This window comes from Schistocerca serialis, chromosome 2 (genome assembly GCF_023864345.2).
Source record: "Schistocerca serialis cubense isolate TAMUIC-IGC-003099 chromosome 2, iqSchSeri2.2, whole genome shotgun sequence".
Taxonomy (NCBI): Eukaryota; Metazoa; Arthropoda; class Insecta; order Orthoptera; family Acrididae; genus Schistocerca; species Schistocerca serialis.
In genome coordinates, this window is record NC_064639.1 from 94,102,714 (window position 1) to 94,129,935 (window position 27,222).

Consider the following 27,222-nt stretch of genomic DNA (forward strand, 5'->3'; position numbering starts at 1 on the left):
TCCATAGAATTGATACTTGCGAGATCTGCTTTTCCTGCGCCAAAACTGGTTGAAAATCGGGCCAGCGGTTTGGAAGACTGTCACAGACATGCACATATACATACACTTTGATTTATGCATATAACAGTTAATCAAGTATTTTGCACAAAACCGAACGAAAGCAGTGCTTAATGTTTCTATACCGTTGACATGCCGATAGAGCCGACGTCTAATAAAAACAAAACGTTTGTACGCTTAATGTGGCATGTTAGTTGCTGGAGTGAAAGCTTCTAGACGTACACAACGCAACAAGTCTTCCCTGACAGTTATCCACAACTACACAAGTGCCATAAGGAATCCTCGCTGGACTACTGCCAATGAAGTGTGAATTTACTGACCTTGTTTAATCTAGGACTGCAGTATGCTTTAAATAAATGTTTAATTAGTAGCAGTCGGTCTCTGTCAGGTTGCAAACGAGCCCAGTTGAAACAAAATCTGAGCTAGAATGGCCACAGTGTACAGATGCAGATGAAGCGAGTGGCAAGTTGTTGGTGGGATACTGAGAACTAATATTTATCTACGAACTAGACTGCCTGCATTGAAATGTTTCCAAAATGCCTGGGATCTGTAGGACATACTGGATGAAGATGAATGAGACTATGACAGTATAACGAACATGTGGAGAAAATTCTGGTGTCAGATACACGACCACGAAAGTCTAAATTGCTTCGAAAATTGAAACTGCTGCCTTTACAGTGTAAACCACGGTTATTCCTTAGCCGTATATATATCGCTCTGTAGGTACTATGTCGCAAAATTAAGCCAAAAACAGTCTGTTCAAGGATACGTGAAGGATCATTCTTCTCTTACGGCACTTGTGTTTCGATTTGGTAGACATTCTACTATGTTGTCCGATGACTGATTTGATGAAACTCTACGCGCTATTGTACTCTGTATATTTTCACATCTGTTAGAAACTAGGTCCATTTGAACACGATTACTGCTTTCATGACTTAGTTCGCTCTAGAAGTGTCACCATACCCGACTCTTCTCTCATCACTTTGCACAATAACCAAATGAAATCTTAGTTGATGTATGAGGGTGTTTTGTACGTCCTGTATAACCGTTTTTTTATCTTCCACAAATATCTTTTCTCTCACTTAATCACTCGATTACCCAACTAATCTTCAGCACGCTACGATAAAGAATTCTGTTCTTCTGCATACTGTTTATCGTTCAAGATTCGCTTTCATATAAGACTGAATTTCATCCAAATACTTTATAAGAACAGTTTTTAGGACTTAAATTTATGTACTTTTAAGCACTCGCAGTTATTAGTGTGCACATTACATAACTCCTATTTCTGCAGCCGTCTGCCATTTACAGCCCCTCATATCTTAATGTGATGCCTCCAGCTTCTCCTGTCTTACACTGATGTCCAAACTTAAAGCAACAAACGAAAATTTTGAAAGGTTACGTTTATTTTGCAACAAAACAATATAAACTGGTGACAGTAAAGTAGAAGCAATGTAAAGAATACGGAACGTAATCAATTCCAGCATGCATAAAGGTACACAAAAATGTTCTTCGTTCTTTTACAACTTAACGGATTTTCACACACATTCTGACAATTGGTTAATATTCTCATTAAGGGGAATGATGTCACCAATCTCATGTTGAGGCAATAACACCCATTCTTCCTGCAGAACTACTTGCCAGTACTGGAGAGTTTTTGGTGGATGCTGACGTGATGCAAGCTGTCTCCCTAATGCATTCGGCATTCGAGACATGCTCTATGGGGTTCAAATCTGGAGAGAGAGCAGGACACGTCTTGAGTGCACTATCTTCCGTTAAAAGAAAAAAGCCTGCTCTATGAAGTCGAGCATTGTCGGCCATCAGTACGCAACAGCGCATGAGGTCCCAAGATCTCCTCACGGTACCTGACAGCAGTTAGATATTGATGACTAAGCAGTACAATTTCATGAAGAGGTGTTCGAGTGGTCAACATAATCCCTGCCCACACCATTAGAGATCCTTCTCGATTGTCTCTTTTTACAATGTTTGGGACCTGAATTCGTGTTGCAAGTGCCATACATACGCGAATCCTTCGAGAATCACTCTTCAGACCAAATTGGGACTCATCTGTGAAAAGAACATTGGCCCACCTTTCTACCGTCCAGGGGGAATCTTGATGGCTCCAGTGTAGACGTTCACTACTGTGAAGACACAGCAGAGGTAGACAGACAGAAGGTCTCCAAGAATGAAGGCCATTGTTCTGAAGCCTTCTGCTCGCCGTTTGCCTCGATACAACACGTCCAGGGGATGCTACGAAGTCAGATGCTAGATCCAGTGCAGTACTAACCCGGTACTGTCTTGCCCTTCAGCCAAATAACGAACCACACTTCCTGACGTCACCCGTAATAGGCCCTGCCCTGGACTCTGGCATACTGTTTCTGTCTCTATAAAACTGTAGCCTCGTCCGAGAAGCAACAGAACGATTCACATTAAACGATCGGGCCACATTAGTTTGCGACTCTCCTGCTTTCATTTCTCCTATGACCCTCCAAAGCAAAGAGTCTGTAGGCGTCTTGTCTGTGGCATACTGCGCAGTCTCTGTACACAGCGACTGTGGATGTGGGACTACCATGCAAACAATGCCCTGCATGTAAGGTGCCCTGACGTCATTGCTGGCGTGGTTGTCCGTTGATCGGAATGTCATTTCCGTGTAGAACACGATTGTAACGACATCTATTGATAGTTTGTATGAGAGAGAATTTCTGTATGGTGCGAAAAGTGTCAATTGGCTGGTTCAAATGGCTCTGAGAACTATGGGACTTAAGATCTGAGGTCATCAGTCCCCTAGAACTTAGAACTACTTAAACCTAACTAAGCTAAGGACATCTCACACATCCATGACCGAGGCAAGATTCGAACCTGCGACCGTCGCGGTCGCGCGGTTCCAGACTGAAGCGCCTAGAACATCTCGGTCACTGTCAATTGGCACTAAACAAAGAAAAGTGTGAGGTCATCCACATAGGTACTAAAAGAAATCCGATAAATTTTTGGTATACGATAAACTGCACAGATCTAAGGGCTGTTAATTCGACTACATATCTAGGAATTGCAATTACGAGCAACTTAAATTGGAAAGACCACATAGATAATATTGTGGGAAAGGCGAAACGAAGACTGCGCTTTGTTGGCAGAACACTTAGAAGATGCGACAAACCCAGTAAAGGGACACTTGTCCATCCTCGGCTGGAATATTGCTGCGCAGTGCGGGATTCTTACCAGATAAGGTTGACGTAGGACATCGAAAAAGTTCAAAGAAGGGCAGCTCATTCAGTATCACTGATATGATATGCGAGTTGGAGTGTCTATCACTGAAACAAAGGCGGTTTTCTTTGGGGCGAGATCTATTTACGAAATTTCAATCACCAACTTTCTCTTCCGAATGCGAAAATAATTTGTTGACTTCCAAAAAATGATCATCACAATAAAATAAGAGAAATCAGAGCTCGAACGGAAAGATTTAGGTGTCCTTTTTCCCATGCGCTTTTCGAGAGTGGAAGGGTAGAGAAGTAGTATCAAAATGGTTCGATGAACTCTCTGCAGAGTAATGGTATGGATGTAGATGTGGATGCACACTGTTACATCACTTGATAATACGATGGGGCGCTGGAAAAGTAATGACTCCGAATATCTTATGTGAAAACTCTTAAAGCTCTTCAAATAAAAGAAATGTTATTAACATTCTGTATGTTTATTCTTCGTGTCCAGATATTTTCAGCCTCTGCCGACAGAGAGCTCGGAATTGTAGCATGTAAGATGGTGCTGTGTGACGGGAGTACGCCAGTGCGTGAGAAACAGCGCCTGTAGTCGTGTCTCGAGTCTAGGAGTTCGCCCACACAAGGAGCACGATCTCGTTTAGAGTCACAGCGCCAGACCACACACGCGCGCTGAGACATCTGCTACAATCCGACTCCTTGAGTTCACTATCATCGATCACCCTCCACACAGTCCCGACTTGGCCCCATCCGATTTTCGTAAGCTTCCTTAACTTAAAGAACATTTTGGAGGGCATCCCTTTGATAGTGATGAAGTGATGCAAGCAGAGGTTAAGTTGTGGCTCCGACAACAAGGTCAGGCATTCCACCGTGACGGTATCGACAGACTGGTCTCTCATTCGGAGAAATGTGTTCGGCACCAGGGTGACCATTTAAGGTTCAGATGGCTCTGAGCTGTATGGGACTTCACATCTGAGGGCGTCAGTCCCCTAGAACTCAGAACTACTTAAATCTAACTAACCTAAGGACACACATCCATGCCCGAGGTAGGAGTCGAACCTGCGACCGCAGCAGAATCGCGGTTCCGGGCTGAAGCGCCTAGAAAAGCTCGTCCAACGCGGCCGGCACCATTTAAGGAAATAAATATGTAGCATGAGGAATAAAGATGTAGAATATCAATGAAATTTGTTTTATTTAAAAAAGTTTTAAGAGTATTCACATAAAAGATTCGCAGACATTACTTTTCAGCACGCCCTCGTAGTTTTCGCACCGTTAATGGAGATCAAGGAAGAGAATAATGTGAATAAAAGAGTTTTGGGAACATTTGCATGAAGTGGGAATATGTTGCTCATTAAACGTGACAGCCTGAGTGTAAAGGGCTGCAAGGTCGCTGCGGCATTTGCCTCTCGCCTATTCTCTCCTGCCTACTCTCTCACCTCTGTCCTTCCTCTCTTCTCTTCTCACCTATACTCTCCGCTTCTCACCTGCCCTGCCCCCTCTCTCCCCCTGCAGCCCACGCTCGCGGAGCGGCCACTTGCCGCCTCCCACAGCGTTTTAATATTTCCCTACGAGAGTTGCCGCTGTTTGAGGAGAGGAGCGCGCGGGGACGGCCGCCGACTGCTCGGCCCCGGCCGCCTGCCGTGTTTCCCAATTAGGCGCTACACGTGTTCCGCGCGGCCCGCAATTAATTCTTATTAGCGGGCCGGCCCCAGTCGCGGCCAGGGCGGGGCCTCCGAGCGCCGAGACGCCAGCCCGCCGCCGACACTCACTTCTCGTTACCTGCTGCCCCCCCCCCCCCCTAATGCCACCTGTCAGCCCAGCCTCGTTCCGGCTGCTCCAGCTCCACAGCTACTTGTCTCATTCCTCATGCCACCTCCTTCTCCACTACACCCTCTTATCTTTCAAAACACTTCTGTCTAGGCCTGACTCCCCAATAGCCCGAACCCCAGCGTAGCTATTCCTGTTTCTCTTTCGGTGTTAAACCCTCCTTATGACGTCTCTCAATCCCCATTAAGCCCATGACTTCTTTGCCTCTCGTCAGCCTGTCATCTACATCTCTCCGACTCTATACAACCAATTTTTACTGTGGTTTTTCTTACTATTCACATTCTCTCTTTAAACGCTGTTATTTATGATGTCAATCATTTCGTACATTGTGTAGCAAAGTAGTATGAGACTATTTAATATGCTGCCCAACACCTTCCAGCTTAATGCTTCTTTCATATCATTTTCATGCATCTTCAAATTCTTTTTCTCACAATCGTCTCTCATTATCTAAGTCATTCCAACCTCTACATGTACATCAACGTATATACTCCTCAAGTCACCGTATGGTATCTGCTGTCGGGGGGGGGGGGGGGGGGGCGGTACCTTATACCACTACTAGACATTTCCTTTCCTGGTCCACTCGCAAACAGAGCTAGAGAAGAACACTATGTATACAGTATTGGAAATCAGTGTAAAGGCATGAATAGTTACAGAAAAATTTACGTTGTCTAGTGGATTAGTTGTGCACAGTGTTTATGCAATGGTGTTGGATCCATTATACCGACAGAGGCAGTCAAATTGTATCTCATTTAATGCTAGTAGTGGTACAGAATATAACAATACATCAACACCTGCTAGGTGGTTGAAGTCTTTATGGAGGCAGTCGGCTATGTGCGACGTTAGTATGTGTGTACGTATCTTTACCACACATGGGAAACAGAGACCATTAGTGCTACTTTTTCTTGTGTACATAATCCACAACGTTGACAATGTCGCGCGTAAAACATTTAGCATGTGATGAAAAAGCAAAAATCGGTACTTTCAAGGAAATGGGACTCCCTAATCATTAAATTGCCATGAAGCTGAACCGTTCAAATATAGTGACAGATAATTTCATTAGACTGGGTGTACGACATGAATGGAACAGAAAATACGAGCAAAGCAGAAAATTATCTAAGGCCTGTAAACAGTTAGTTTTTCGAAAGCAAGAGCCACAAACAATTACTCTTCAAAAATGGTTGCTGATTCGTAGTTGACAGTAACTACTAGATATGTACGACGGATTCGGTGACATGACAAACATCTTGCGTTCGAGAAACGACTGCAGAAGCCTGCTCCAAGGCCCAATAAACAGGCTAGATTGAAGTTTGCTGAAAAACATCTGTTGTAGACTTTAGAATGGGGCAAACCGATCATCAGATCAGGGTCGTTTTCTCTCTCAGTCAGCCCGAAGCAGTCTCCTGTTCACTGTCATCTGCCACACAACGAGGAGCCTCACATTTTCTGTAGCGGCTAGTCGCACGACTATCGACGATAAAGCTGTCCTCCTTTCCGGTTTGATGCAAACTGTCTATTTTTTGGCCCCAAATTAGTTTCTGCGGTAAAGCCGCATCTTGAGTGGATCTTTATTTCTTAACATTTATGTTGATTATATGCCACACCGTGAGTAATCTGTTTCCTACCTTCCGGCAACGTGTCAGTCGTTGTCCTCAATTTACCAGGTGACTGATTCAAAAATGTAATCTGTGTGCACGTTAGCACAACTCAGCAGTCCTCCTTAGTTGTGTGGCACGGCAACGCCAGCTGGTTAACTTTACTTTCTAATACATGGAAGGAAAAAGAATCACAACACCAAAAAATACACACACAAAAAAGTTTTGCATCACCCCAGTTCACAGAACTGGGGTGACTGTGGATATTGTATCACAGACATAGTCGCTTTGACTGTTCAGAGATGTCAGTAAACCCGCCCAAAGGTGTCAACAACCTTGCTTGAGCACCGCCTAGTAGACGGAGAGGGTCCGACAGCCGATCAGTTCCAGTCATTCCACCAGGAAGGAGGTACACGGTTCGTGTTGTCTGTAGTTCAACAATGCCTAGACGGTCAATACCGCGGTTCGATCACATCCGCATTGTTATTTTTGTGACAGGAAGCGATGTCAAGACAATAAGCGACCAGGCGTCTCGGAGTGAACCAAGCGATGTTGTTCGGACATGGAGGAGATACAGAGAGACAGGAACTGTCGATTACATGCCTCGCTCAGGTCGCCCGAGGGCTAATACAACAGTCGATGACCACTACCTGACAGCAACGCCACTATGATGAATGATGTGTTTCGTGCAACCACAGGATGTCGTGTTACGAATTAAACTGCGCGCAGTAGGCTGCTTGGTGCGGAGCTTCACTCCCGACATCCATGGCGAGGCCCATCTTTTCAACCGCGACACCATGCAGCGTGGTACAGATGGGTCCAACAACATGTTGAATGGACCCTCAGGATTGGAATCACGTACTCTTCACCGATGAGTGTCGCATGTGCCTTCAACCAGAAAAACGTCGGAGACGTGTTTGGAGGCAACCGGGTCAGGCTGAACACCTTGGACACACTGCCCAGCGAGTGCAGCAAGGTGGAGGTTTCCTGCTGTTTTTGGTGGCGTTATGTGGGGCCGACGGGCGCCGTTGGTGCTCATGGAAGACGCCGTAACGGCTGTACAATACGTGAATGCCATCTGCGACCGATAGTGTAACCCTATGGGCAGCATATTGGCGAGGCATTCGCCTTCATGGACGATATTTCGCGCCCCCATCGTGCACATATTGTGAATGACTTCCTTCAGGATAACGACATCGCTCGAATAGATCAGCCAGTATGTTCTCCAGAGATGAACCCTATTCAACATGCCTCGGATAGATTGGAAAGGGATATTTATGGACGACGTGACCCACCAAGCATTCTGAGGGATCTACGCCGAATGGCCGTTGAGGAGTGGGACAATCTGGACCAACAGTGCCTTGATGAAGTTGTGAATAGTATGCCATGACGAACACAGGCATGCATCAGTGCAAGAGGACGTGCTACTGGGTAGTAGAGGGCCACAGTCTCTGAAGGTCTCGGTATATGGTCGTACAACATGCAATGTGTGGTTTTCATGAGCGACAAAAAAGTGCGAAGATGATGTTTATGTTGATATCTATTCCAATTTTCTGTACAGGTTCCGGAACTCTCTGAACCGAGGTGATGCAAACCTTTCTTTACGTGTGTAATTAACGCAGAGTAATGAAATTTCGGCACCAAATTGGTCTATGGAAACATTTAAGTGATTAACCTGTAATATAAGCTCGAGGCAAGCACTTTCAAATGTGAAATGCTAGAACATTAATAACTGGTGTTTTTGTGGACTGGCAAGACAGCCAATCCACTAGGACGGGAGGCCGAAGGGCACGCGTTTAAGCTCACGCAGGATGGCGTGAGGTCTGGAACAGGACTAGGTCTGTATAGTAGCAAAAATAGTACGTAGCTTCTGGAATACTTAACTTTAATCCACAATTGGTGAACATCGGTCTGACGGTACATGCATCACAAGATAAATAGCAATTGATAATGCCGCCTTGCTAGGTCGTAGCAAATGACGTAGCTGAAAGCTATGCTAACTTTCGTCTCGGCAAATGAGAGCGTAATTTGTCAGTGAACCATCGCTAGCAAAGTCGGCTGTACAACTGGGGCGAGTGCGAGGAAGTGTCTCTAGACCTGCCGTGTGGCGACGCTCGGTCTGCAATCACTGCTAGTGGCGACACGCGGGTCCGACGTATACTAACGGACCGCGGCCGATTTCAAGGCTACCACCTAGGAAATGTGGTGTCTGGCGGTGACACCACAGGTGTAGCCGCCAGAATGTTGTTGCAAGGATGCAAATGTAGATGCATTGAGTTTTTCAGGTGCCGGATGTCAGTTTGTGGGATGGAGTTCCGTGCCTGTTGCCCTTGGTCGGTAGATACAGAAACGGTTGATGCTCCTTGTGGATGACACTGGAACTGTCGGCCGATGATGTCCCATACGTGCTCCACTGGAGACAGATCTGGTGATGGCGCAGGCCAGGCAACATGTCGACACTCTGTAAAGCTTGTTGGGTTACAACAGCGGCGTGTAGGCGAGCGTTATCCTGTTCGAAATCTCCCCTTGGAATGCCGTTCATGTATGTCATCACAGTAGGTCGTATCACGAGACTGACGCACAAATTTGCATTAAGGGTACGTGGTATAACCACTACAGTGCTCCTGCTACCAACGAAATAGCATTCTAGACCATAACTCCAGGTATAGGACCAGTGTGTGTAGCGCGCAAGTAACGCCCTCAGCTAGCCTCCTTCTAACCAACACAAGGCCATCACTGGCACCAGCTGTCATAAGAAAACACACAACAGACCTTCACCCTGCTTCCAATGAGCCCTCGCATGGTGCCACAGAAGTCGCAGATGACAGTGGTTTCGGGTCAGTACAATGCACGCAACAGGGTGCCTGGCTTGGAGTTGTCCAAGAAGTAACTGATTTACACAGTTCGTTGTGTCACTGTGGTGACAACTACTGCCTGAATTGCCGCTGCAGAGGGAGTACGATGCGCCAGAGCCATATGAGTAAAACAATGGTCTTCCCTGTCGGTAGTGCCACGTGGCCGTCCGGAGTCAAGTCTTTTTGCGAATGTACAGTCTCTTGACCACCGCTGCCAGCAACCATCGACAGTGGCTACAATGTTGCCAAGTCTTCGCGCAGTATCGCAGAAGGAACATACAGCTTCTTGTAGCCCTATGACACAACCGCGTTCAAAGTCAGTAAGGTGTGGATAATGGCGTCTTTGTAACTTTAAAGGCGTTCTTAAATAACATCAACTCACTATATCCAATGCCAAAGACAACTAACCATCACGACCGTTGCAGCATCTATGTAAAGTAAAGCTGTTTGCATCCTAACAGCGGCACTTCTAGTTCTGTTATGTGACTGCTGCGAAATTCTAATAGACATCATCATTCTGATGTGGAAACACGCCTTTCCTTATGTCACACAGCTTCGTTTTGGCCTTGAGATTTTTCTTCCGTCAATGCAACTCGGCCATGCGCCTAGGCGCACCTGCACAACAGGTGAGTCAGGCGGGTCCCGGACAAACTAGGGGCCAGCCGATTCCAGGTCGCACCAGCTGCCGCCAGGAAGCATTAGATGCGTTGCTAGAGGTCGCTAGGTATTTGCACTAACTTATTGCACATAGACACGTGACTGGAAATAGTGAGCAGATTGGTCTGCCACTGGCAGCCTATTTAAAACCACTCAGCGATCACAGAAGCCCGTCTTTGCCGGGCGAGCCGCAGAGCCAGGCGCAGACAACAACCGCTCTTGCACCATCAGGGACTTACTTCCGTGCATCCAGGAAGGTGCGTCGCAGACCATAGCCACTACGCCGCCGAGCCGTCCTCCCGGGGCAGTCACTACGGTTCCAACCACTGCCAGACGACGTGTGGCCTACGACGCCATGTCAACAGTCTACATCTATAAATTATGTTGGTTATGGTATTCTGTTGCACCGAACTCTAAAACGTCTCACCTGTTGTGGACATTGACTGTCAGTAATTGATGTCTAACTCTTGAAAACGTAATTAACATATTTGTTTATTTACTGAACTACCCTGATAGTACTGGCTCCAGTAAATCTGAATGCCGGGCTTCTGCCAGACTAGTTAGTGGAGGTACTGAGTGTTGTTGTATTATAAATGGTCTTCTACCAAGAGTTGTTTTGTTGTCTGGGCATACAGCCAGGAATTCTTTGTTATTTTGTAACTCGACCGTCAACATCGTTATTATTTCTTACTTTGGCATCCATCCTTGGTCACCACCGCTTTAAAGGGGTTTGTGCTTACTTGTCTGATGACCACAGATATAGCACTGCCAGTGCTGCGCGCTTGTTCACTGCCGTACGTGTGCTTGACGGTGAGCGTTAGCCATTATTCTCATGTGCCGCTTTGCTGCCTCTGGATCACAGGGTCCCAGGTTCGATTCCCGACCGGGTTGTGGATTTTTCTCTGTTCGGGGACTGGGTGTTTATGTTGTCCTCATTATTTCATCGTCATCATCGTCATTCGTCACAGTGGCTAGATTGGATTGTGTACAGATTGGTCTGTGTAAAAATTGGTACTTCGAAGGGGCGCTGATGACCGCACAGTTGAGAGCCCCATCATCGTCATGCGCCGCTTTAATAATACAGAGAATTTTTTGATTGCTATCACAGCCAATGAAATGTAAAATCTGTTTTTCTAAAAGTTGTTCATAAGGAGAACCACAGATTTCTTGCCCGGGATCAAGATTAACACACTTAATTTTCGTCTCCAGCATTAAGCAAAAAACAACGAAAAATTTGCTTTTTAGTTGTAATGGACTCGGCTGAAATGTGCATTGTACCACATAAAATTTAAAATTGCAGAGGTGGTCATCTACATCTTCATCATTACTCCAAAAGCCAGGTGAAAGTGTGTGGCGGAGGATACTTTTGGTACCACCATCTGATCCTCCTTCCCCGTTCCATTCACGAATGGAGCGTGGTAAAATGATTGTCGATAAGTCTCTGTATTAGCTCTAGATTCTTGAACTTTGTTATATTGGTCATCTCGCGAGATATATGTGGAAGGAAGTAATATCAGGATGTCAACTCCTTTCAACACTCTAGTTTCCAAACGTATTTTGCTTGGCTAGCAGTTTCATCGTTTTACTACGCCATCTTCAACTCCCTGACCGACGTGTAGAAAGATTCTACCTCAGTTCTAATCGAAACCAGGGCCATCTAGCAGATGGTGGTTGAAGTGATCGCTATAGCAAAAATCTACTAATACCAGTATCCTTCTCACACGTCGGTCAGGGCCCTGAAGATGGCGTAGTAAAACGCTGAAACTGGTACCTAAATAAAATAAATTGGGAAACTCGACGGTTGAAACACTTCAAAAATGTTCAAATGTGTGTGAAATCTTATGGGACTTAACTGCTAAGGCCATCAGTTCCTAAGCTTACACACTACTTAACCAAAATCATCCTAAGGACAAACACACACCCATGCTCGATTGAGGACTCGAACCTCCGCCGGGACCAGCCGCACAGTCCAGGACTGCAGCGCCAAGACCACTCGGCTAATCCCGCGCGGGTCTTGAAAGACTTGACATCCTGTATGGAACAACCGACTCCCGGAACGATCTCCAATAAGATGGACATGCAAAGAAGTGATATCATATCCGACTCTTCCCTGCAAGTACTCTCTCAGCATGTCGGTGGTAAACCTCACCGTGAAGCACCACGCCTCTCTTGTGGCGTATGGCACTGGAGTTTGCTCCGCATCTCTGTAACGCTGCCACGCCGACTAAATATCCCAGTGACAGACCACGCCCCTCATTGTTGAATCCTCTTCATCTTTTATATCTGTACATCGTCAGTGTTCCAGATTCATAATGAATACACAAGAATCATACGAACAAGCGCCTTGTAAGCCATTTCTGTACTGGATGAATTACACTTCCATAAGAGTCTTCTGCTAGTTTAGAATCCGCTTTTTGCTACGACTAGGCTGTTATTATTAAAGTGCAGCTATTCACAGATCTCCAATGTGGGATGTACTTATGGCGTGACAGCAAAACTACGTAGATATTCTAATACATTAATACGGAACCGGTTTACGTTGGAAGAAAATTAGTTCCAAATATGGCCGCTTGGTGCAACTCTGTCGCTGTGAATGAAAGAAAGACGTATAGAAATGCAAGAAAGACTTATAGAAATATTTCCATATGTGATGCATTAGGAAAGGGACGTGGGTAGAAAATATCAAAGTAAAAACGGCGTAATGTGGATTTCATTATTAACCTTGGATTATAGAATTTGTTCAGTATTATACGAGACGAGGAGGAGATGCTGCACAGCACCAGACTTGTACCTGATGGCCAAGATTGGAATTATTTTTTCAGCATAAGTCGATTCCTCGTTAAAACATTAGCATGCTTATCGAGTTTCGCTGCCACGGTAATTACAGCTCAAAGTCCAGTCTGGATCTCCGTAAGTATCTGCACTTTAATTATAACCACCCCTGTATTTTCTTTATGTGGTCATTCCGCTTAAGGTCGTTCTGCATAGTTAATGATAGCTATTTTACGGTATATATACTACTCGTATTTCCAGCAATTTGTGGTCAACTATCATCTGAAGTAAGACAATGTGGAAACTTCGATGTCGATCGGTTACACAACATTCTCACTACAGCATCCACGATCTCAGACTACTGTTGACGCTACTGAGAGTTCAGAGGAGCGTGATAGAAATAAATTGATGACAGTAGGTGGCGGACTGGACTGACACTGTCTGCTCCGAACGGTCTCTCGACAGGCAGAGGTGACCGAGATTGATGTGGAGTTGCAGGGCAAGTCGGCGGACGGAAAGCACAGCGCGCCGAAGGCGACGTCAGCTCGTTACAGCGGCGCCGGCGGCAGCGGCAGCGGCAGCGGCCAGGCGCCGGCTGGAGCACCTCGTGACCTCCCGCCTGGTCTGCGTGCACTTCCGCCTCCGCCTCCGCCGCTGGTGGGCTTCGTTATCGGCGGCAGGGCGCGGTTGCTCCACTCGCGGTCCGCCGCTCGTTTGCCGCTGCCAGATCGCAGTTCCTCTGCCGGCCAGACGCCTGGTGGGGACGTAGAGTTGAAGCAGGGGTCTCATCATTAAATCGAGTGGCAAAGCCCATGCACCCTCCAATTTAAAACAAGTGTGCCCACAATGAATCGTTAGAATGGAGTGGCTCCTGAAATAGTGTGCAACTACACACTTTCTACTTACAGTCACCTTCATACGTGGAAGGTAGAGTATCTTGAAAGCGTCTTGCGTCACTTCGAGGCTGAAGCAACCACAGTCCTGTCGGAGAAGTGTAAGAGTCAATCCTGTAGAAAGACTGTCGACTTAGCTGCAAAAAGTTAGACGTCTTCACTGGCAGTTCCCTGGAGTATTGTTGGATGGACTGTGGTTTCAAACACTAGCCTCGTCAGCCTTTTTTGACTGCCGGAGTCTCGTCCCTCCAGCTGTTACCATCATCCACTGGGCGGAGACACAACCACAATGGAAGCGGCCACAATCCAGGGATCTTGTAGATCTAATTCAAAAGCTATCAGCGAAACAGGAACGAAATGTCATTGCACAGAGCGGATACCCTGAAGAACCACTGCCCTCAGCAAGTTATTACATGAATGCTTGGTGTCTGTTCCTTCAGACACATCCAAAAGAACAGTCACCACGTCAAATCCGCAGCTGTGATCCGTATTACGGAAATTGAAGATGGAGAGGGTAGAAAGGAAAGGGGAGGAACTATTGATGCCAGGTGCATCGGTTCTTTATGTAGACTCAGGGGCGACGAGTCTGAAAGAACAGACACCACACATTCATATAACTGATTCCCCTCGATTGGCAATCAATCCACCAACTTCAGTGCAGATGCACAAGTACATTGGACCTCCTGAGGGAACTTCAAAGCAGCGAGCATGGAGGACTGAAAACCGATGGCAGTCGGTGGGAGTGGGATTCGGTCGAGAAGTGTGCCAAGGTAGTCCACGCAATTGACATGAACATTCTCTTGAGGTGGCACTGCAAGACTACACAGGTGTTGCGGTTTGATCAGAAAGGGTATAGGTGACTGTTAGTTTATGCCTTGACAATAATCACTTTAACTTGTGCACCTTCCACTTGTCTACCTGGTCATGCATCTGCTAAAGTGCTTCTGCCCTCCGAAAGAGGTTGTTGTTGCTAGCCTGCATTGGAGGATACCACTATTATCACTATCTCTGACTATTAAATTCCCTTGCAACGAGGAGAAGTCGTTTTGCTCCTGCCTTGTTTCTCCCAAAGCCGCTTTAGGCAGCGTGTTTTGAGTTTCCGTCTAGGCCTAAAGTGAACGAAACACATAGTTCATTATCTGGTTGGGTCGAACATTACAGTATGATCAACCAGGGGCCTCACCTAAACTAAGAGAAGTGATTTGTGTAGCAACATAGACCACATCTGAACCGCCATAAATGTTGCATTCTCTTCTAAAATTCTTCTGAAGGCCGGAGGCTTACCAAAAAACTCACCACTTGATGGCTCGGTCGATGGCGTCCAGTCCAAAGTTAACATCAAAATTCGCGAATTTTTCTGGTTTCCACCACTTTACACAATGAGCGTTTACGACACTGTCGAAGTGCCTTGACTCGCGATGTATTTATCTCCTGCGCCCCTGTCCCTGCTGTGGCCAAAGGCGCCTAGCACATACATCCAGAAAGGGAGTTTTTTCGCCTCTTCGGCCGAAAGTATTGTCTGCACGACGGTGAGAGAAAATCTTGAGGCCAGTGTTAGAGTCCTCGGTAAGTGCATCGAGATGTTCCTCTCTCTAATAGCTGCAAAATGTCCGCTACAAGATTTGCTGTTAAATAACCTAACAGCTTTCGTGTTCTCAACTCCAGAATATACTATTTGAAGGACAGCCATCACAAAAATCCTACATACATCAACAATGTACATGTTCCCGTCATTGGCTGCTCATATTGATAACTTCCTGTCGTCGTCACAAAAATGATATCTAGTTATAATGACATTCTATAGTTGCCTTAAATATAAAAACAGTGACATGTCCTCTCTCACCTCATTGGTTAAAGCAACTTCCTAGGATGCAGGACATCCAGGATTCGAATGCCTGCTTGTCAAACATTTACACTTATCATGCTGATAATGCATAAGATCCCGACGTAGCTATCGTCAGTAGTTCGTATCCTATTCGTTCTCTTTGCCTCCTCTCATCCCAGTTTTCATAATTACATCATACAGTTACAATGTTCACCAACTATGCACAATGATTTTGGAAAATAAAGTAAATTGGTACTAAGGATGAGTAAATGAAATGCACCAGTTCGTTTTTTATAGCCTCATTTCAGTGAATAGGTAGCCTGGAAAAAAAATCCATAGGCTCAATTGTTTGCCACCTCGCTCTGAATCCATCACCATTATCCTTCGTCCATAGATTGCCCCTGCATCTATTGGAGGCTGAGTCTCTCTCCAGACAGAACCTGAAGAACTACCTTCCTTCTGCGTTTCCCATAATACTTGTTTACAGAATAAAATAACGCTTTACTTGTATATTTGGTCCATTGACAAGCGGACCTATCCCATTACAGCAGGCATTAAATTCAGACTTTTTTCCTTTCGCCCCTGTATCGTGCCCACCTTCTCTGCCAGCCTTTGTGCTTCACACAACTAAGTGTGTCATCCAGTACCATGCAGTCTCCCATGTTGAGCGACTGATGTTGGTCCCAGACCAGGTGGTGGTGTTCCACTGCCCCCATCACAAGTTCCATGCCGGTCCATTAGGCAAACCAAACTCCCTCAAAGCTGCTATTGCAATGAACTGGGAATCAGGTGTGGAGATGGCATTCTCCATATGTTGCTGGCGGAGTATTCATACTAAAACTGCACAGGAAGCAGGTGCCACCACAACAAAAGATGAACTGGGAGTTAGCTGGATCACAGAGTGTACAGTACAGAACACAAGCAACATATGTAGGAGAGACAGATAAGACACTCCAGAAGGACGGGTGTTTAAAGTTTCAAGCAGTAGTATTAGCTACAGTGACCTCCAGAATGAATCCAACTGCGAAATAATGTGGACATGAGTCACTGTGGTCCATTAACGCAGACAACATCAAGTTTCTGTACAGACACATCAGTCGTAGTGTCATTCAAATAAAGTTCAAACTCTCTATGACAGAAATACAGTGGCCATATGATAGAAGCAGTTTGTGACATTGAACTCTCCAGGATCATCTAAAGAAACTGAGCATGCCTTATTGAAGATAAATACAGTCTTGTGACATAAGACTGAAAACATTCTCTGACGACTGCATTGAAGAACTAGTCTGAGAAGAGACACTTGAAGAAAATTCTGTAGACTTCCTAGTACAATGGTTCGATCTTTTTGAGGGTGACACCAATGAAACATGGATTGACGATCATAATGCTGTTACAGGAACAACGTTCATCATGGTTAAAAAAGTCATCAACAAAGCTATTTGAGATTGTGTGCCAGCTGAAGTGGCTGAGCGGTTCTAGGCACTACAGTCTGGAACCATGCGACCGCTACGGTCGCAGGTTCGAATCCTGCCTTGGGCATGGACCTGTGTGCTGTCCTTAGGTTAGGTAGGTTTAAGTAGTTCTATGTTCTAGGGGACTGATGACCTTAGAAGTTTAGTCCCATAGTGCTCAGAGCCATTTGAACCATTTTTTTTAAATTGTGTGCTTTATCGAACTGATGCATAGCCAATTTAAAAATTTTTATTGTAACAGATGAACTGAGAACATTTCCTTTAGACTAGCAATAAAAAACCAATTGCAATTACAAATCGAAGACATTATAAACAGCAAACTGAGTAACTACGATATTTGCATAGTAATAAATGTAGTATTAGATACCAATATTGGTGCGAAAGCTTATTTTTAAAAATTCAATAATTTATTTAAACAGTTTAATTGATTAATTAAGTAATTTTAATTGATTTGTAAGTCAGTTAATGAAATTGATTAATTAATAAGAATTTTCCAAAATAACTCTGTGATTTTTGTTATGCTATATCCCATTCATCTATTACCATGAATAAAATTCGCATCTATTTTAAAGTATAAAGAATTGATAAATTTTTTCTTGGTAAACAAGATCTATAAGTTCAAATTTATCTGCACCCAAAAAGCAATTCTTATTTATTTTAAAATGTAGAAATTCTAATAAATTGTTCATAAATGAAAAGGGTCCACCAAATCGTTTTTACCACTAGAAACGATTTTACTTTCCTTTAAAAGTTCAAAGGTACAAATCAACTTTACATGTTAAAAAAAATTGAATTATTTTTTTACATTACTCATCACGCGAGAAGGAATACAAACGCATTTGAAATGCAAACATTCTCTAAAAGAATGGAAATTTTATCTTTTTTTTTTAATAAAAAGAAAAAATGTACTCCAAAGTAAATCTATTTCAAAATTTAGTAAATTATTGCTAGGAAAAATGTGTATACAAATGTAACTCACAAAGATGTCATGGAATTTATTCATTATTTTAATATTAAAGAAGAAGAATAAAGAAAACTAAGATATAAAAATATAAACCCTTGTAAAATGATAATTTAAAAAAATTGATCAAAATATTTAAAGAAAAATTCATTCATCTTATTCTAAACTCTAATTATATCCATAATATTAATGAAAAGATATTGAATTGAATAAAAAACTACAAAATATATTCAATTTTTTTAATTTATTCAATTCATCAAATCTGTAAAATGAGAAATATAACAATTATTTCCAAACTTATGAAACAAATCTGATCAAAGAATTGAAGATAATATTAATAAGATGAAAGATTAAAAATAATTAACAAAAGCTTCTAGCAGACAGCAAGAAATAAAAGAAATTATCAAAAGATTATTCTGGTGACTATTTTTTAGATGACAATGATTCTTTTAAATGGTTCAAATGGCTCTGAGCACTATAGGACTTAACTGCTGTGGTCATCAGCCCCCTAGAACTTAGAACTACTTAAACCTAACTAACCTAAGGACATCACACACATCCATGCCCGAGGCAGGATTCGAACCTGCGACCATAGCAGTCGCGTGGTTCTGGACTGAGCGCCTAGAGCCGCTCGGCCACCGCGGCCGGCGACTCTTTTAAAATCACCAAAATGACTTAATAGAAAATCTGCTTTTAAATCAAGAATAATAGATCAATAAAATAATAATAATATTGTTGTACCAAAAAACTTTCTTAGTCAAATGAAAGAAGAATGAATTACCAAATTAAAGAATATTTTAATTCTATATACAGTTACATATAACACAAATTTTTAAATTTCATAATTTAATATAAAATCCAAGAATCTAATTTTAAACAAGTAATGACGTTTTAATAAGAACAAGTAATTTAGAAGATTATCATAAAAAATCATAGAATAATCATTAACTGAAACGCAAAGGAAAAAATCTGGTTTGTCTTTATTACATAAAAATAGTTCAGCATTAAGTGTTTGTAGACACAGACTAATTTCTGGTTTATCTTGTATAAATTTACCAAAAGATATTAAAGATAAGATAGCTGTAACTAATTGATAAGGTATAGACCAACAATGTTTCAGCTTAATGGCTTTCACTTCACAATCCAGAATGAATTGAAAAGTATGAAAAACTTGAATTAGAATTTGATAAAAGTTTTGAAACAGAAAGATTAATTTTCGAGTACAAATAACAGACATTCCAAAATTTGAAAAAATCTACTATTTCAGTTAATATTTATGATTATGATTATGGATTTTATCATATGCTCTCTTTAACATACAAAAACAAGAAAAAAGTAGTTCTTATTATTGTTTGAAAAATTTCCTACATAAATTAGTACATAAACAACTGAAATGAACATCAAATTTATGTTCACTAGAGAAAAATGGCCAATAACATTAATGAGTGTAAAAAACACAAAGAAGTAAATACTGTTGTCCAGAAAGGTGTGAAAATTAAATTAGAATTTTATAATCATTCATTATTAGTACCTTTTGCAATTTATTTAGTTTTTGAATTTCTATTATTTAATAACACATTTGTCAACCAAATCCTGAAAATATTAATATTAATTAACATAAAAAATGTATCACTTTCATTTAATTATTAATACAAATTATCTAATACAGATGATAAGGAACCTGTAACATATACTGGTAAACATGCAACAGAAAATGAACTTTTAAAATCAGTAGAACCAAAAATAACATAGCAGAAATACATCAATTTTAAAAATTAAAGAATATAAATTAAATTTTCAGACTGAAAAGATTTACTAAAGGAAAAAAAACAAGAGATAATTCTCATTGAACAGGAAAAATATAGAGCAACTGTGAATTATGGTTGTAATATTAGTAATAAAAATCCTAATTTTTCAGTTTATTTTTGTTGCATAATAAATTATGCCATTCATTTGTTTATTAAAGAACTGGTAATAGAGAATCAAGATATTGACACTATGGCAAATAATCCACAAAAATCTATTTCATTTATCCGAAATGTTGATTATGGAATAAATTAAGGTTGTAGAATACATTTAAATTCATTGAATTGAGCATTGATAAACTTATAAAGAAATAATTTAGAGACACAGCAACATTAAATTGAATGAATACAAGAGTTGTTTACACATATGATTATGTGCAGAAAAAAGATAAATTGGTATAAACAAAATTGTCTCTTAGAAATATTTTTGTTCAAGAATTATATAATACGATGTGGCTAGAGCCTCCTGTCGGGTGGACCGGTCACCTGAGGCAAGTATTTTGTGTTGACACCACTTCGGCGATTTTCATGTCGATGGGGATCAAATGATAATAAGCACAACACAACACCCAGTCCCTGAGTAGAGAAAATCTTTGACCCTGCTGGGAATCGAACCCAGGCCATTAGCTATGATATTCCATCACCCTGACCACTCCGCTACCAGTGGCGGACTGTTCAAGAAATAATAAAAGTGACGTAAATGTTAAACACTATCAATATGTAAAAACAGATTGCATCAAAATATAATAATGAAAACTTAGAAGAATTTACATGATTGTATAAGAAATATGATGTTTAATATCAGCTAAAATTTTTGAAAATCTTACTGCGACATGTATTTGACTTATATCCTCAATCCAGCGTGGTACTTTACTGCACTTGGAAATGTATGTCAAAAATGACAAAAGCTGAATTACATTTATTAAAAGATTAAGAAGTAATTTGTACAGGAATATCACAAAGTTTTACTAGATATGCATAATCAAATTACAAAGGTATGAAAAATTTTCTCAAACGCATTTAAATTATCTTACACATTTGGACACAAACACTTTAATTGATGGGAAATGTCTCACTTTTTACCATTCAAAAATTTAGAGAGGTTATTTCAATTTTGAAACAATGTATGAAACATAAGACAGCAATAAATATCGTTATATTTGAGAAATAGATTTACAATAGCAAAAAATTTACGTGATCGATAGAAATATTTAGCAGTAGCACCAGCGAGAAGTAATTAATTATTAACAACATTAAATAGCCAAGAAAAACATGTTTTACACTTTAGAAATCTTAACCTATGTAGAAAGCTTGTATTAAAATTAATGAAAATGGATAGGATTTAATCATTCAAACAATCTGATTGGTTGAAAATATTTATTGATTTTAGTACAAAAATGGAGAAAAACGTATTTGTAAAAGACTTTTATAAAGTAATGAATAACATTTTCGATAAAACAATGGAAAGTATTAGCAATAAAGAACATTCAAACAGTAGCAAATCCAAAACAAATCACATATTATACTTTAAAACCATATTATGAGCATGAAGCATATTTTTATATATCTGTGTCCGTTCATATGATAAAAAATAGTAAAAAACAATAAACCAATTTACATAGGACAGAGTATACTTAATACTTCAAGAAGTTTTATGTTAAATGTATACAGGCTCTTGTGTTTTTGATGTAACAACAACAATGAACAAATTTTATGTGATTGGTTTTTGAAAAGGAATTATTTATAAAGTTCTTTTCTTCTGAAATGTGACAACTGTAGATGTTCCTGTAGATATGAAATCAATGATCAACTAGAAGAAACAGAAAGGGGAAATTATTAAAAAATTAATGTATATAAAATTCATGAGGAACCAAGGAAATTATATAAAAAAATGAATGATTAAAATAAGGAAATATTATGTTAGCACATCTTAGTATAAATTCTAAAATTTTTTCTTATAAGGTATAAAATTAATAACAAAGCGCTGAAAAATTATTTGCAAAAACTGAAATTACTTTTGATGATAAAGTAATATGTGTGAGCAATAAAATAAAACAATTTAGACAAATAAATCTGAAATGATAATTGAAACCAAAACTGTATACTGTTGATTGTAATAAATTTATTTGTAGTTATGAGCATAAGTGAAGAAGTAGAGAAAACCTTTACAAGCAACTACAAACAATAATTGGCAAAATCATCAAACCAGATTAAACTGAACCAATTATAAAATAAAAAATTATTAATTACTTATTAATTTTTCTGTGTTCTGAAATTTTTGATTATTTCCCTTTATATTTTAAAAACATATCACACAAAAATATTCAACTCTTTATGTTTTCGATAAATAAAACGTTTTTTTCTCTTTTCTGAGACACATTTATGAAAAGATTTAGAAATTTTTTAATACTTTTTCAATATTTCCCATTAAGTATTTTTTTTATTCCAGTTATTAATGTTTTCTTTTATATGTCCTGATTTATTTTCCATACATTCTTTTGTTTCTCCTTTGTATAATTTATAAACCCATATTTATGGGTGTATTCCTTTTTTTCATTTCGTTAAAATTTTCTTTTTCTTAATAGTGATCAAATCACTTTATTCTCATTTTCTGTTTATAGAGAAAAATGAATATTAAAAAAAATTAATAGTTTAAGATGTCCAAATGAATTCATTTTTTTCAATATAATATAAATATTACATGTCCTTTCTCATAATTTAATATTAAGCAATAGTCATTACAATTTCTACATAAATCTAATGAGATGAAACTATCAGACAATTGATGCAATTCATTACAAATTAAAATCCTCAAATCATTCTCACACTGCATCATTTTTCCTATATTATTTATAACATTGATTTATACTCCATCTTCTTTAATAAAAGAATTTGAAGAATCACTGTTACAATCTACACCAAACATGTTTCAATTATAAATGACAGACGCCATTTACATAAAAAATTATAAGGCTGTATTTTGCAGCAACTAAAGCAGGCTTCTAAAATAAGTGCATCTTTATTGTTAGAACTCTTGTGTGAATTATCAAATCCTAATTATATAACATTCACTGCATTACTTTTCTGATTTAAAATTTGGGACTGATGACAGCAGCAGTTTGGTCACTTAGGAATTCACAACCACACTTTTAAATTTTGTCTTCAAGATGAACATCTACGAAATTTATATTCAGTAGATCATTTTCTTAAGAATTTTATTTTGTTAATGTACCATTTAAACTTTTTATTTGTATATGAACACATAATATCTAAAATTTCAATAAACTCTGTTGGAAATTTTGCTAAATATCCGTTCTCAAATATTCCTATTTATTTTCTAAATCTAACTTTATCACCAGTTTAATAATTAGCACTATTTTGTAACAAATTTGAGTAATTCATTTTACCGTATTAATGTTTTGTGACCATTTTAATGTTGGAATGTACTGTGTTGTTTTATTCATCTAAATATGTTTACCTAAATCAACCAATTTATAGTATCTTTACATATAAAACTCTATTGGAATTATTTTCTGTAAACAGTCTTTTAAGCTTTCTCACAACAGATGATATTGTTTCATTAAAAGTTTAAATATGAATAATATTATTTTTATTAATTGTTCTAAAAATTATTATGAAAATAATTACCACTGTATGTTGGAAAATTTTTTGGTGATTTATTTTTAAGTATTTTTCAATTTATTCAACTATATTTTTACTTTCATGTTTAACTGGAATAGCACAAGGAAATTGTGAAATTACATCAATAAATATTTAAAATATTTATAACCTTTATTTATTATAGATACCAGTTTTCATTTACCTGAGTCTATTTCGATTATATCAGTTTGACATTAATCGCCAAATCCAAAAGATGCTACATTTATTAATTTTGATTCTTTTCTCATTGATTTAAATAATTCGGTAATAAATTGAACAGTTACCTTCAATTCCTTGTCTTCCAGTTTTAATTGTTATCTCCACACATTGTGTGTCATAGTGATTCATTTACACTTCAAACAATTGACGTGATATTCCTTCATTTAAATGGAACAAAAGTTGACAAAAGAATTGAGCTTATTTCACCAAAAATGTTTAACTTTATATCTACAGTAACAGTATAGTTTTTGTATCTAATGATGATTGGAATCTTTGCTAGTTGGAAAAACCAAATATTGACGTTCATTCTTTTTTAATTTTTTTTATATTTTGATATTTTTATTCTTATTTCACAAACATGAGCTAACTCAACAGTAATTTGCTGGTCTACCAACTAAAAACATGATTTTTTAAATAATTTATTACCTTTGAAATTTTATTCATTTCCAAAAATCTGCATTTATTATATTTAAAGTTTTGACATTATTATTATTAACAACAGTTTTAATGCAAATAAACTAAAATGAACATAAATAAATCGTTTTATTTTTTTATTGTCTTTACAATATAAGTTATTTTTTCTATGTAGTTAACGAATTGTTTTGGTACATTACCACCAAAAAAATAAAAAATAAAGTTTATATATTCTGTAATAAACAGTCGAAAGGGTAAAAAATCCTTAGATGTATCTAAATTTACTATCCCACTTTCAACATTGGTTTCTTGATTAATTATCAATCATGAATGCACCAAGAAAATATATTAATTTTTAATTGATTAACAAGTTTTTCTACACCGCAATTTGATAGAGGATTTATATATTGATTGAATACTTTTTGGTAATTTTCTACTTTTATTAATCTAGAAGCAGTTTCAGTTTCCATTAGTACATTGACTTCTTCTTTTTGGAATTCTTTATCATTTTTTGACTGTCCTGAATTCACATAGCTAAGACTGCTACACTACCATACAATGAATAAATTGAACCTAATGCAGCAAGCAACATTCTTAAATTTCCACCACCACACTTTGCTGTTTTTGTGTTAGATATTCAAGAATTCGTTTTAGAACAGAAATACCTAATTTTATAATTAAATTTCCAATTTCCTTTACGTGTCTTTCTTTGTTCAGCTCTTAAAAATTATCAATAGAATTTACTTCATTACTACGGTTTAATTAGTTTTGGAAGTTTAGCATAATTATTATTGTTTATTGGGATTAAAAATTTGTAAAATATTATAAACCCCATCAATTTTCATTAACATTTAAACCCACTTCATTTTCATACATCATTGTTCAAACTGTGATGAAGCTAATTTGTTCCCAAATGAAGACTTGTTTTGTATACATTCTTCCTTTTGCAGCTAATTGAAGTTCTTTATCCACTTTGTGTGTTCCTTGTAAATATTCGTTATTTCCTTAAACAACATCGTATTTTTTACAAGCTTCCCCTGAATGATTTATTCCATTATCAGCTCCAGCTAATCTTCCTTCTGATTTTGTTTCAGGGCCACAATAATTATAACCTTAAATACTTAATTCATTGGTAGTACATTAATTAAAATTTTTTCTAATCTTTTTAAATATTTTTCAAATTTCCAAACTGTTTGAAGAACAGTATTCCGAAATCTAATCAAATAAGTACCCTTGCATGTTCTATTACCAACTGTCAATTTATCTCCAATAAATTCTAAAGTTAAAATACTAAAAAATTTCATTTTACCAACATCTCATATTCCAAAATCTTTCTCTTCACTATCATTAATATGTTCTAATATTCTTTCACTTACATCAAATTTGTAACATTCTATGTTTTTCGTTTTTTTTAAATTTTTCCTATCATTAACTTCTTCCTCATATTTATTCAATAGATATTGTGGTGTTGGCCCCTCCTTGTAATATCTTCATTTATCTCTATCATGTGGTATAATTGTTGGAATAACATTAAATTCTGCAAAATTATATTGATTATAAGGCACCATTTGTTTTTCTTCATGTGTAGTGTGTCTTGTGTGTGTCCTCAAACTTTTTCTCCTAATACTTTAATTCCTTGTTTAAGGTTTTAGTTGTATTGGTAACAGGTGTTCATCTTCTATATATTTTTCATATTGTGTTCTTTTTAGCAATCTCTGCATCATATTTTTTAAAATTTTATTAGAAATAAAAAAAAATAATTGATGATATATTTTATAACTAACCTTCCTGTTGAACATTTAGTACACCATTTATGTTTAATGTTTAGAAATTCTTAAAGTTTTATCTATATTTACCATCATTCACTCAACTTGTCATATCTCTTCTAACAAAACCACAAGCATCTTTATCGGAATATTTACTGCACATTTATTTAAAATAATCAAATTTTAAATCACTTCAATCGATGTAATGATAAATAGGATTTATACTTTATTATCTTTCCTAAAACATCTAAAAATTTAAGTTATCTGTAACTCTTTGTTTTGGTATTTTTTAATATTTTGAATGTAATAAAAGAGTCTGTTCCCTATGTCCATATCTAGTAAAATATTATTTAACTATACTTTGACTTTCAAGAATGAAATAATGAAAAACTACAAGTGAAATATTTTCACAATAATTTCATTATTATTTTCAATAAAAATAGCGATTTTTCACCTTAATTTTGTCTTCAATTTTTACATATCCCTTTATAAATAGTTGACATTTTGCTTGATCTAAACATTTAGAATCATATGATTAGTTTTTGTCCAGTTTAATCTTCTTTGAGCTACAATATAATCTTAAATCTATAGTGATCACATCCACTTCATTCAATGATTACATATCTAATAGAATTAAATAAAAATTTACCATGTTTAATTTTTAATTTTATCTTGCATTCTTATTTTTGATTCCTAATCATTCCACACTTCTTTACATAATTTTGGTTAATATCAATGGCTCATCGATTTAAGGTGAGTGATACTTCATCTGTTCTTAAAAATAGATTAAGTGTTCCAATAAGAATTAATTTAAAGAAATTCAACATTTTTAACTCCAAATATTACATCAAAAAGCAATATATTATTTAAGACTGAAAATAATAGAAGTAACTGTTGATGAATATCGTTTGAAAAATCTGAATAAATTTATTCAATCAATAAAGTCTAATATACATATTAAAGAAGACAATACTTTTAATGGAGTTACTATTAAAAATGTTAATATATTTATGGATAAGAAAATGGTATTGGATAAATTTTAGGATGTGATAATCAAATTATTGAAACTAATAAAAACGAATACTAATGACATTCTTAAAATTATTCAATTTCAATTAATAAATATTAATTTTGATTTAGCTGATGAAATGATTGCTAGGTATACTGTTAAGTTTCATGAGGAAATTGACACTATTTCTTCATTGAAACGAAATGCTGGTTTTGGTAACCAATAATTC

At 38.3% G+C, this 27,222-nt stretch overlaps 1 protein-coding gene across 1 annotated transcript in view; it reads left to right on the forward strand.

Annotated features, from left to right (window-relative positions):
• Window positions 1-10,139: 10,139 nt before the first annotated feature.
• Window positions 10,140-27,222, forward strand: part of LOC126455748 (hemicentin-2-like) — a 408,606-nt gene continuing 391,523 nt past the window's right edge. The window contains exons 1-2 of the mRNA XM_050091516.1: window positions 10,140-10,166; window positions 13,435-13,726. Of these exons, the coding sequence (XP_049947473.1) occupies window positions 10,140-10,166; window positions 13,435-13,726 (319 nt within the window). The remainder of the gene's footprint in view (window positions 10,167-13,434; window positions 13,727-27,222) is intronic.